General features: G+C 42.6%; 2 protein-coding genes across 2 annotated transcripts; both read left to right on the forward strand.

Annotated features, from left to right (window-relative positions):
- The first annotated feature begins 3,388 nt into the window (after nt 1-3,388).
- LOC132954570 (trace amine-associated receptor 13c-like) lies at nt 3,389-4,960 on the forward strand. The gene has a single exon (XM_061027163.1). It carries the CDS (start codon nt 3,413-3,415, stop codon nt 4,406-4,408), a length of 996 nt encoding a protein of 331 aa, XP_060883146.1. The 5' UTR covers nt 3,389-3,412; the 3' UTR covers nt 4,409-4,960.
- Nucleotides 4,961-10,589: 5,629 nt separating this feature from the next.
- Nucleotides 10,590-11,150, forward strand: LOC132994007 (trace amine-associated receptor 13c-like). Its single transcript, XM_061064068.1, has one exon. The coding sequence runs from the start codon at nt 10,590-10,592 to the stop codon at nt 11,148-11,150; it is 561 nt and encodes a 186-aa protein (XP_060920051.1).
- The last annotated feature ends 2,158 nt before the right edge of the window (nt 11,151-13,308 follow it).

The raw sequence follows: 13,308 nt of genomic DNA on the forward strand, positions 1-13,308 counted from the left end.
CAGTTTGTTGCAAGATTGTTCTTCGCCTCCATGTAAGGCTTTCCCACACTCATCCTTGGACTGATTACCCGTCTGCCTCTGACTACCAATACTCCCACTGTCACACTCTCACCAATGCCCCAGCTTTTTTCAAGCCCTGGTCAATCGTATCCTCAGAGACATGCTGAACAAGTTTGTGTTTGTCTATCTGGACGACTTTCGGATCTTTTCCAAGAATAAAGAGGAACATGTTCATCATGTTTAGACAGTCCTTCAACACCTCCTGGAGAACTCACTTTTTTGTCAAAACTTAAAAGTGTGAGTTTCACTCCCTGTCTGTCTCATTCCTGGAGTACATTGGTGGGCAGGGAATCATCCAGATGGACACTGCCAAGGTTTCTCCAGTTTTTCATTGGCCCGTTCCTGATTCCCGCAACCAACTTCAAAAGGGTTCTGTGGTTCGCCAACGGTGACTGCAGGTTCATCCGGAGCTACAACACAGTAGGTGGTCCCCTCAAAGCCCTGACCTCCTCCAAAGTGCTGTTCCGGTGGTACTCTTCAGCTGATGAGGCCATCCAGACCATCAAGTCCCGATTCACTTCTCCTCGGGGCCACTGTTAGTTTGTCCTCTGGGTTCCATCCACAGTCCAACGGGCAGATGGAATGTATTACCAGGAGATGGAGACGTCTCTTCCAAGGACCCATCATCCTGGTCTCGACAGCTTTTGTGGGTGGAATATACCCACAACACATTTACCAGCTCTGCCACTGGCTTGTCCCCTCTCCAATGTGCAAAGGGGTTCCAACTTCTGTTGTTTCCTGTCCAAGAGAAGGAGGTTTTCTGTCCTTCAGTCGAGGCCTTCATCCGCTATTGATGTTGGACATGGGTTCAAGCCAGGGCCAGCCACCTCAGCTCGAAAGAACCTTATTCAAGAACTGCCAATCGCCAACGCACCGTGCCTCCCAACTACCAAGGTGGCCAGAAAGTACGGTTATCCACTGTTGGGGTTTTATATAGTCAAATTTGGTCATATTATTAACAATTATTTTAATTTAATTATTAATATAAATTAACAATATTATTAAACTTAGTTTAATTAATTTGGGGCACCACTCTGAGATCAGAGAACAGAATATCCAAATATCACTAAAATCAGTCTCAAATTAGTTAATTAATTACTATTATTAATAACCTATATTTAGTCAATTGAAGGCGTGAAATCCGTACACAAGGCCCTCGCACCCAGCTTATATATCAATGCAAATACACCAGTAATCACAAACAACTGCTCTTTCAGTTATAACAGAATTTATTTAACAAAGCCAATCAATTGTCAAGTCAATCAATGAAACACAATCAAACAAAATATCTACAAACAAACAGCATGCCGATGTGTGTGTGTGTGTGTGTGTGAAAGAGAGACAGAGAGAGAGGGGGGAAGATAGAGGGCAGATGAGAGCACTATGTGGAGCTACGTCACGTAGGTACAAAATGGTGGACAAAGACAAAGGATGTCGCGTGGCTTAGCTTGATCTCTCTGAGCTGAGTTCAGTAACTATAACTTAAACACCAGAAAGCCAGTGGCCGGACTTTGATTCAACGGCAGGTACACTGGTCTTTCTGATTGTGAAAGACGTTAACTGTGAGTAAGCTTGTACAGCAGTGATTAAACACAGGTAGGCGAACACAGCGGTTCAGCAACAAAAACAAATGCAGCAGCTTACAGCAGATAATAAACAGAATGTGACGTTCAGTCAACAATAATGCACAATTATCAATTGTTATAAAATAAACCTTCCTAAACTATTCTGTGACCAGACTAAAGCCTTTATTGGAATCACTTTTCTGATGACTGTTTCAAAGTTCGGTTGGTCTTCAATGTGTTGCATGTTAAAATCAATAGATCCAGGTTTCCATGGCAGATGAAAAGAGACGGCAGCAGGAGTCAGATTTATGCTCTATTGTCTTTCTGATGGCAGGAGTAGATTTTCCTTGGTGTACTCTTCTTCAGGTGACAGTGGCTGTCTGTAGCACTCCTGTCTAATTGCGTTCACCAACATTGACGAGAATAACAGGAAAGAATCTCTCTCTGTGCTAGAACCAGATAGTTACTGATTACTGATTGCGCCAAAACTCTTAGACAAGGCCGTGGAATTAGGCAAGGTAGAGATGGGTGTCACCTCTGAAGCTGGAAGCATGTGAAGATATAGAACAATGAGAGGAGACTAATTTTATCGACCCTACACTTAACACCTATGTGTTAGATGTTGCAGGGCATGCTGGGAGTAAGAGTCATTTAAAGTTATTGTACTCAGGCCTCTGTATTGGCTGCAGGCCGGACCTTTGTTTTAACACATGGAGATCCCAACAGCACCCGGGATCTACCCTTGTGGGTAGAGTCTAAGAAGTCTTTTCAAATACAGAAGATTGTCAAGCCCTCGTCAGTGAGGTTCAAGTTACCTAAGTCTATGCAGATCCACCTAACTTTCCATTTTTTTAAAGTCAAGCCTGGTTGTGAGAGACTGCTGGTTCCTGCTGCTCTTCCTCTTCCACCACCCAGAGTCATTGATGGAGCTCCAGCTTATACGGTAGTCAGCTACTTTGCACACGTCGTATAGGAAGGGGTCTCCAGTACCTGGTCAACTGAGAAGGGTACAGTAATAAATTGAGGTCTTTGGTTCCTACTCGTCACAGCGGGAGCTCCTCACACACACACAGGGCGGTGTGCGTGGGGTCACTTTGACAGTAAGATTGAAGGCGAAACGTAACAGGGACGTAAGTATTGCGGCCGGAAACGACGGTCTGAAGAAGGAGTTTTTTTGCAGCTCATCCCCAATCATCAGTTGCACAGTTAAATAATAATGATCTATAGAGCGCCTTTGAAGGGACCCAATGGTGCTTTACATCAGAATACAAACAAGACAACACAATTAACCAAGTCCACAAGCTGAGCTAAACGGTTAGGTTTTCAAAAGTTATTTGAATAAATCCAAGGATGTAGCATTGCAGATAACTACCCGGAGAGTTCCATAGGTTGGGGGCCACAATAATGAAGGCTAAGCCCCAAAACATGTCAGCAGGTTGGTCTGGGGAAAGGAGAGCAAACCAGTGTCCGATGACATTGAACTGCATTATAGCGCGGCCCTTTTACAGTTTACTTTAAGCTTTACAGTTCAGAGAAAAGTTTTCTGTCGGTTGCATTAAACTTTTATGTTGCATCATGTAACAGTGGAATTAAACGGTAGGAGGGAGGGGGGAATAACCAAGGGAGAGGTGAGGAAGAGGAGGAGCGATCAGAAGAAAAGACAATACTGACTACAGCCGCCCATTTGCCTATAGAACTGACAGGGATAAGTGAGCTGTGATAATTCTGGCACTCAGAGAGCAGACTGAGCTCAGCAGGATCAGGTCACCATCTCCCCTCAGAGCTGGATGATGGATGACCAGCAGGGAGCCGAGCTCTGCTACCCTCAGCTCCTCAACTCGTCTTGCAGGGGTATAATGCGCCCTCGCACTGAGGCCATCCTCTTCTATGCTTTGCTCTCTTCCATCGCTGTCCTCACTGTTGTTCTCAACCTGCTTGTCATCATCTCCATCTCTCACTTCAGACAGCTTCACACCCCCACCAACCTGCTCCTGCTCTCCCTGGCAATCTCGGACCTCCTTGTCGGGCTGCTGGTGATGCCGGTGGAAACGGTGCGGTTCATAGAAACCTGCTGGCTGCTGGGAGATCTCATGTGTGCTATGTCTGACATTATAGCCTTCACTCTTACCTCGGCCTCTGTGGGGAACATGGTGCTCATATCGATCGATCGCTATGTAGCTATTTGTCATCCTCTGCAGTACTCCAACCAAATCACTCGCAGCCGAGTGGAGCTGTGTGTGTGTCTGTGTTGGGCCTGCTCAATCCTTTACACCGTGCTGATCTTAAAGGAACATCTGAGGCAGCCCGACAGATATAACTCTTGCTTTGGGGAGTGTGTGGTGGTGATTAACTATGTGTCAGGAACAGTGGACCTCGTGTTCACCTTTATCGGCCCCTGTGTGGTCATCCTTGTTCTGTACATGAGAGTGTTTATCGTGGCAGTGTCTCAGGCTCGTGCCATGCAGACTCATATTACAGGGGCTGCAGTCGGCAAGGTTCGAATCACCGCAATGAAATCAGAGAGAAAGGCGGCCAAGACTCTGGGCATAGTCATACTGGTGTTTTTGATAACTTTCTGTCCATATTACTACCCCTCTCTTGCAGGACAAGACATATCAAACAGTGCATCGTCGTGGGCCATCGTGACTTGGCTGCTGTACTTTAACTCTTGTTTGAACCCTCTCATATATGCTTTGTTCTATCCGTGGTTTAGAAAAGCAATCAAGATCATTGTCACACTGAAGATCCTGGAGCAGTACTCGTCTCTGACTAACATACTTTAAAGATATGATATTTATCACCTGTTTAGCCTGAGTGTTAACAATTATCAAACATCTGTCAGGTATGCAAAGTGATCAGTGTACATGCCGAATGTTTTATGTCATATGTTTGATGTCACTGAAACAAAGAGAAAGACATCTAGCACACTGCAGGCTCTAGAAATGTATTCCACCAGGGTGATGAAGAGCAGGTGTTGCTCAGACTGTCACCCCGGTGAAATACGTTTCAGGGATATTGGAGCCCTGAGGTGTGCGAGCCGTCTTTCTCTTCCACTTTTTTTTGCTTGACTCTGCACCTGTCCTTTAGGTTTGGATGTGTGATTTCTGGATTGTTGTACATATGTTTGATATCACACTGTGCATTTGTGCCTTTCCTTATTTCTCCTTTGCTCTACTCCCTCTAAGCAGCGTGATGTTTGAAAGATTAGGGACTCAGTTTGAAGTCGAGAGCTGCAACGTTTAGTAAAACAAAAGGGAATTCTTGTTATTCAACTTATTAAAAGTCATTTGTTAAGCAATAATGTGAATGTAAATGTTGTTTCCCCTGTTCTAAATGTGATAATGTTACATGTTTCTTCATGCACATTACTGAAAAATCAATGTTCTAGTTAATGACAGACGATTCTTTTGTTACCTGAAACTTGAGTTTTTTTGGGGGGCTTTGCATCATCTAAATGAAACTTTTATTTAAATTTAAGATTAAACAAGATGATGATCATGAGTGTGATGAGATGTGAAAATGATTGTTGGCTGCAGCCGTCAGAAAAGGATGATCAGTTGACAGTTATTAGAATATAAACAAATAGATTCAAACACACCTATGAAATCCAAAACACATGTATAAAGGACCCTGAACCATCCCATACAACACACACACAAACACACACGCGGATCTGTTACTAGAGCACACACACAAGACCATACACCAAACTGTACACATGCACACACACATACACGCATACCTAACTAAGAGGGGACTATCAGTCTACACTATCCAAGTGTGGTCTTCCTGGTAATGTTAAAAATACAAAAAAGTAATACCACATTTACTTTCGATGTGTTTAATTATAAACACATTATTTTTTTTTGTTTTTTTAAATAGGTTGCCAAGAGGGAACTTGCAGGCTTGAGTGATGTCTACATCTCTCAGAGGGGACTTCCATTCAATGCAGGGGAGGGGGGGGAGGGTCAGGCTTTCATTTCATGAATACTTGTTGACTGCAAAATCATTTTATTTCTTTTAAATAGTGGATGATTTAACCTTAATTTAATCCACATTTCAAAATGTTTTTTAAATATATTAATCGTGGAAAAAAGCAAGTCACAAGCAGTATAAAATATAATACAGAATATTTAACCTGTAATCAGATGTGACCTGTCAGCATGCACTACTATCAAGGACTGTACTATCAGCTAGAAGATTTACTTAATCCAGGATTTAATTGTGTAAAATATTAACTTAAATGTCTACATATTGTTTAAACCAGTGAACTGAGTTCAAATTAATTTATATTTATGATACACACACAGACACAGAGAGAGGTAAACTAGCAGCAAAAGGCATGAGAGAAAAGCAGTGTGATGAGACCGCTCTTAGAGGAACTTAAAGTCTCTGCAGACCTCGGGTCAGCGAGCAGTTTATTCTACACAATGTCATGTGAGCAGAACTCTTCTTCAGATGCTTTATTGTTCTATTCTGGCTGATCTCTTTTAAAGTGCCCAAACCTTTAAAACCCTTCATTCAAAGTTGCAGCCCTTATTCATCACAGTAATCTAATGCAGCAGGTTGTTTAATGCATTCATGAATCTTTAACATGAAGCGACTGAACCTTTTTTATTTTCTCTGATAATTTGTTGTGTTTTCTTTGCTCTTATTAATGTGTTGTTACGCACAAGACTTTGACGGTTATTGACAATTAATCAACAGAGACTCTGAGTGTTTCTTATTTGTGATTTGAGCTCTGATTAACCCTTACATGTACATACTGCTCATATTCAATGTTTCTCAGTATGGCACCATAAAAAGCATCAAATCTTGCACTACAAATCTATTTAAAAAGTATAATTAGCCTAGTACACAATATCATGTACGGCTGAAACGAGTCCTCGAGTAAATCGAGTAACTAGATTTCTAAAATGCCTCAAGACTTCATCTAAATCTGCAGACCATGTCTCTGCTCTGCCAAAGTGTACAAATCCAGAGCGAGTTTTCGTCTTTGACACACGCACACTGCCACACATCTCCTATATGGTTTGTATTGACTTTTTATAAGATTTCCCTGAAACATTTACGAGACAGCTATTATTCCCCCAGCAACGTTTCATATTTTAATTGACACTCGCTTAAAGCACGCTGCTCCTAAAGGGCAAAAACTCTATGAATGGTATGTCAATTTTTTGTAACCTGGTACTGGACAACCATTAATAAAGCTCATTTAGCAAAATATGGGATGCATTTCACTTGCCTTTTAACTGTTAATCCTACATGGTCCCCTTGAAACAATCTTAGACAGTTTGTATAAGGTAAAAATTATGTTTAAGTTAACTGTACTGCAGTGATGCAGTTCTGACTACAGGCATACACATTTAAATTTTGGATCCAACTGGCAACTAAGCTCTTCCTCCCGCTTCCCGTCTCTTGTACTTTGCTCTGTGCTTCTGTGGGAGAACATTTAAAACCTCAGATTTAACTTTCTCAGTTTATTTGTAGAGACGAAGGGAACACAGCAGGCCTTTAGCATTGTGTCTAGCGGTTTGTTTTCCCTCTCAGCCCAAACCGGATGTGATGTTTTGTGGGCATTCCCCTTGATGCCGATTGTATCTTCTATTGGTGTATATTCCTAACAGAGGGAGTTAGATCGTTGGTGGGCGAGCTACATTGACACTTTACGAGAGAGAGCGGTGCACTGTTCACTCTGTTGATTTGCGTGTCGTAACACAAACAGTCCGTTTGTGCTTTTTTTAATACGATACGGATGAGCAGTGTTGGGCCACGCAGGCTTAGGACAGTCAAACAATGGACTTGGGCCTGCACCTCATTTGAGTTATTCACTGAGATCACAAAGAGGCCTAAAAGGACTCTTAATCCATGAATCCCCTGCAGTACTTCACCTTCGTGTGAAGTAAGAAGAGACCGGAACCTCTCTCTCCTCATTGGAGGGGACCTGAGGTAGACCCCCCATGGAGCAGGCCAGGCTACAAAGCTCCAAGACTTCCATTGTTCTCTCTCTTTCCACGTGCTGACTTCAAGTGTTTGGAGACACAAGCTCACCTCCTGTTTTCTGCAACCATCTTCCTTTGTTCTAAGTTTTGGCGCGCAGGTAATCCGCGGCCGGCAGTGTTCTGAATTCCGAGCTCGGATTGTCCAGTGAACGCATCTCAGTTTCTCGGAGAGCGTCAGACTATAACAGATTATCAGAAAGATAACGGTCTTATTCCGTCCTGCAACGAAAGGACATCAACGTACATCTTTCCACTCAACGGAGAACCAACGAAGCCGCTCTTGCCGTAAGGGACCCTCGCCGCCATCAGACACCTCTGCACCAGGACGGACAGGAGATCTGTTTTATCGCCGGACTCCTTTTTCCTTCACCAATCGTGGGCAAAGCGATTCACAAGTGAGGCTTAATTAGGTCTGGGCAGAATTAGCTTTAGAGAGTGTGTTTAACAATTGTTTGATTGATGCAGAAACTGTAATTTTTATCTTTGTTGGACCGCCGCGTCCTGAGTTTTACCTGTTTAAAACTCTTGTTGTTGTTTCGGACCGCTGCGTCCTACATGTGTTTAGCGTAACAGCGTTATAACCGGGTATTACTCTCCTGATCCGAAAGGCCAGTGTAAGCCATATTAACTTGAATTCAGCCATTGGTTTGTTTCTGTGAATGAAGGGAATTACTCCGAGTTGTGGCGCGGGATTCGGACTGTGATCCGGCCTCTTCAGGCACGCATTTCTACTCTCCTCTACTCTCCTCTTTTATCCTCTTTTCTCCCCCTTTTACTAACAGACACACACACATATTCCCGTGTAGACGTACATCTGGAGACTAACTCCACCACCGCGCCATTACGCACATACATACACACACACACACACACACACACAGATCTATACACTTGCGGCCATCCAGACGCCTCAGAGACACAGATCGTGTAGGGCCGAACTCGGTCTCTTTTAGACATTAAGGCCACATTAGGTCTTTGTTAGGTGTGCGCCATCGGAAGGGCGACCACGTGGGGCGAAGCAATCTTCCCCCCCTTCTCTCTCTCTTTCATCCACAGACACAGACACACATACACACGCACACACCCAGGTCTTTGTTAGGTGTGCGCCATCGTGAGCGACGAAGCCATCTCCCCCCTCTCTTCCCCACCCTCTCTCTCTCTCTCACACACACACACACACACACACACACACACACACACACACACACACACACACACATTCACACCCCTTCCACAAGCCTTGCTTGATAATGTTTGTTGCTTAGATTAGTAATATTTATTTATAGATAGATTTATAATAGTTATTTGTTTGATTAAGTTCATTGATTTTTATTGGTGTTGCTTTGTTTAAATAAAGTCTGTTATAATTTTAAGAGAGCAGTTGTTTGTGATTACTGGTGTATTTACATTGTGATATAAGCTGGGTGCGAAGGCCTTGTGTACGGATTTCACGCCTTCAATTTATTAAATATAGTTATTAATTATTAACAATATTAGTAATTAAATAACTGAGACTGATTTGAGTGATATTTTGGTTATTTTTCCATGAGTACAGGGTGGTGCCCCAAAACGAGATTAAACATAGTTTGATGATATTTTATTTATATTATTAATAATTAAATATAATTATTAAAGAATATAACCAGTTGACTCAAGTTGACTTGATACAACCCCAACAGCGCCAAAACTCTGAGACAAGGCCGTGGAATTAGGCCAGGTAGAGATGGGTGTCACCTCTGAAGCTGGAAGCATGTGAAGATATAGAACAATGAGAGGAGACTAATTTTATCGACCCTACACTTAACACCTATGTGTTAGATGTTGCAGGGCATGCTGGGAGTAAGAGTCATTTAAAGTTATTGTACTCAGGCCTCTGTATTGGCTGCAGGCCCGGACCTTTGTTTTAACACATGGAGATCCCAACAGCAGTCTAAGAAGTCTTTTCAAATACGGAAGATTGTCAACCCCTCGTCAGTGAGGTTCAAGTTACCTAAGTCCATGCAGATCCACCTAACTTTCCATGTTTTTAAAGTCAAGCCTGGTTGTGAGAGACTGCTGGTTCCTGCTGCTCTTCCTCTTCCACCACCCAGAGTCATTGATGGAGCTCCAGCTTATACGGTAGTCAGCTACTTTGCACACGCCGTATAGGAAGGGGTCTCCAGTACCTGGTCAACTGAGAAAGGTACAGTAATAAATTGAGGTCTTTGGTTCCTACTCGTCACAGCGGGAGCTCCTCACACACACACACAGGGCGGTGTGTGTGGGGTCACTTTGACAGTAAGATTGAAGGCGAAATGTAACAGGGACGTAAGTATTGCGGCCGGAAACGACGGTCTGAAGGAAGAGTTTTTTTGCAGCTCATCCCCAATCATCAGTTGCACAGTTAAATAATAATGATCTATAGAGCGCCTTTGAAGGGACCCAATGGTGCTTTACATCAGAATACAAACAAGACAACACAATTAACCAAGTCCACAAGCTGAGCTGAACGGTTAGGTTTTCAAAAGTTATTTGAATAAATCCAAGGATGTAGCATTGCAGATAACTACCCGGAGAGTTCCATAGGTTGGGGGCCACAATAATGAAGGCTAAGCCCCAAAACATGTCAGCAGGTTGGTCTGGGGAAAGGAGAGCAAACCAGTGTCCGATGACATTGAACTGCATTATAGCGCGGCCCTTTTACAGTTTACTTTAAGCTTTACAGTTCAGAGAAAAGTTTTCTGTCGGTTGCATTAAACTTTTATGTTGCATCATGTAACAGTGGAATTAAACGGTAGGAGGGCGGGGGGAATAACCAAGGGAGAGGTGAGGAAGAGGAGGAGAGATCAGAAGAAAAGACAATACTGACTACAGCCGCCTTTTGACCTAGAGCTGACAGGGATAAGTGAGCTGTGATAATTCTGGCACTCAGAGAGCAGACTGAGCTCAGCAGGATCAGGTTACCATCTCCCCTCAGAGCTGGATGATGGATGACCAGCAGGGAGCCGAGCTCTGCTACCCTCAGCTCCTCAACTCGTCTTGCAGGGGTATAATGCGCCCTCGCACTGAGGCCATCCTCTTCTATGCTTTGCTCTCTTCCATTGCTGTCCTCACTGTTGTTCTCAACCTGCTTGTTATAATCTCCATCTCTCACTTCAGACAGCTTCACACCCCCACCAACCTGCTCCTGCTCTCCTTGGCCATCTCGGACCTCCTTGTCGGGCTGCTGGTGATGCCGGTGGAAACGGTGCGGTTCATAGAAACCTGCTGGCTGCTGGGAGATCTCATGTGTGCTATGTCTCACATTATAGTCTTCACTCTTACCTCGGCCTCTGTGGGGAACATGGTGCTCATATCGATCGATCGCTATGTAGCTATTTGTCATCCTCTGCAGTACTCCAACCAAATCACTCGCAGCCGAGTGGAGCTGTGTGTGTGTCTGTGTTGGGCCTGCTCAATCCTTTACAACGGGCTGATCTTAAAGGAAAATCTGAGGCAGCCCGACAGATATAACTCTTCAATGTTCAATCAATGTTCTAGTTAAGTTAAGCTTTCACCTCATGAATACTTGTTGACTGGAAAATGATTTTATTTCTTTTAAGTAGTGGATGATTTAACCTTAATTTAATCCACATTTCAACATTTTTTTAAATATATTAATCGTGGAAAAAAGCAAGTCACAAGCAGTATAAAATATAATACAGAATATTTGACCTGCAATCAGATGTGACCTGTCAACATGCACTACTATCAAGGACTGTAGTATCAGCTAGAAGATTTACTTAATCCAGGATTTAATTGTATAAAATATTAACTTAAATGTCTACATATTGTTTAAACCAGTGAACTTACTTCAAATTAATTTATATTTATAATACACACACAGACACAGAGCGAGGTAAACTAGCAGCAAAAGGCATGAGAGAAAAGCAGTGTGATGAGACCACTCTTAGAGGAACTTAAAGTCTCTGCAGACCTCGGGTCAGCGAGCAGTTTATTCTACAGAATGTCATGTGAGCAGAACTCTTCTTCAGATGCTTTATTGTTCTATTCTGGCTGATCTCTTTTAAAGTGCCCAAACCTTTAAAACCCTTCATTCAAAGTTTCAGCCCTTATTCATCACAGTATTGATGTACGGATATCGTGCATTATATATTTGTTTTTCTGTACTTTGCCTATCTGTGCTCTTTGGCCCTCCGCTTTCAGGCGTAGAAAACATGTTGAACTGTCTCCCTACATATTCATGAAAATCAATGTAACTACACATCCCTTTACAGATTGTATATAGTTATAGAGTAAGAAGATAGATATTGTAAAAAAAAAAAAAAACAAGGATGTTGAGGGGAAAAGGGTTTCAAGAATATCTAGATGTTTGCTGCAGACTTTCACTGCCGACCCTTTATGCTTTCATTAATTGCACGGCTTATTGTAAAATGTTCTCAACCATCCTCTAAATAAAGAATTGAAAAAAAATAAAAAGACACATACTCTGTGTATTATTACGTTCTTTTTTTATTATCAATGTTAATTCATCTTTTATGCTTCAAAAGGCAGCGAAAGTTTAAGTGAAAAAAGACAGCTAGATATATATTTCACAATGCTTAAGATTCAAAAGGGAGAGATGGCTGTGGCTCAGCGGTAGAGTCGGTGGTCTCTCAAACAGAAGGTTGGGGGCTCGATCCCCAGCTCCTGCAGTCACATGTCTGATGTGCAGAGTCCGAAATTAATTTTGACTCACAGGCCAAGGTGGCAGGTAGATGAAAAAAAAAATCACCGGCCAAACATATTTTCTACTGGCCGAAATAACAAATTGTGTTTTTGTGTCGCATAGACATTTGTTACAGAACATTTAATTGAGTTAATAAGGTCTTAGGATCTGTTGAAACAAAAGATTTAAGTCCCGGATTGTCACGGAGTCACGAGTGGCTGGCGTTCCAGTGTGTGTGTTTGTTCAGCAATGTTGGTGTGTGTCAGCGTGTCCCCACGATGCTCCGTCATGTAGACAGCAGAGAAAGGAGCAGGGAAAAGTAGCTGCAGCGACATCAAACGTGCTTAATACTCATAGCATAGTTTTTATACGTGACTGTTGGGCAAAACATTTACCCGCCCTGTGGCGAATAGCCCTCTGACATTTACTCGCCAAACGAAAATTTGGCGCTGCATTTGGCGCTTGGCGGGTGTTAATTTCAGACCCTGCATGTTTGTAATGTTGAGAAATTCATGCAAAATAATGGTGATAATGGTGAAGCCGGCATTATTCCTCAGACTATAACTGGAATGTCAGACAAGAATCCAGCATTAGACCTCGATATGTGACCTCAGAAACCTGCCTCATTGAGCCACCATTGATCTTAACAACTCATGCAGTTGATGCAGGATGTCAACCAGAAGAAAAACGTATAAACACAGTTTTTTAACCACTAGTGTCAAACACAAATTCTCGAGCCAACGCGCAGTGTGTTGATAATTAGTGTGAAAGGACACTTCCTGTTCACACATGCAGTTCAGCCTGATGAGGTCAGGACATTTAGGAGAGGAGGGCATGTTTTAAAGAGGCTATAAAGAGAAGATTATGTGAATAAATGTTACATATGATCAAGTTCTGGTTTGTACTTTTTGTAAGAAATATAATCAAAATAATCATCACGAGAAGAATAACTGCAGCATTTCTTGGTAGCTTTTGACCTCTTAACATTTCTACC

Source organism: Labrus mixtus, chromosome 2 (assembly GCF_963584025.1).
Source record: "Labrus mixtus chromosome 2, fLabMix1.1, whole genome shotgun sequence".
Taxonomy (NCBI): domain Eukaryota; kingdom Metazoa; phylum Chordata; class Actinopteri; order Labriformes; family Labridae; genus Labrus; species Labrus mixtus.

What these genes read in the sequence shown, in the direction of transcription:
- LOC132954570 (XM_061027163.1), top strand. Translation starts at nt 3,413, where the DNA reads ATGATGGATGACCAGCAGGGAGCCGAGCTCTGCTACCCTCAGCTCCTC.
- LOC132994007 (XM_061064068.1), top strand. Translation starts at nt 10,590, where the DNA reads ATGATGGATGACCAGCAGGGAGCCGAGCTCTGCTACCCTCAGCTCCTC.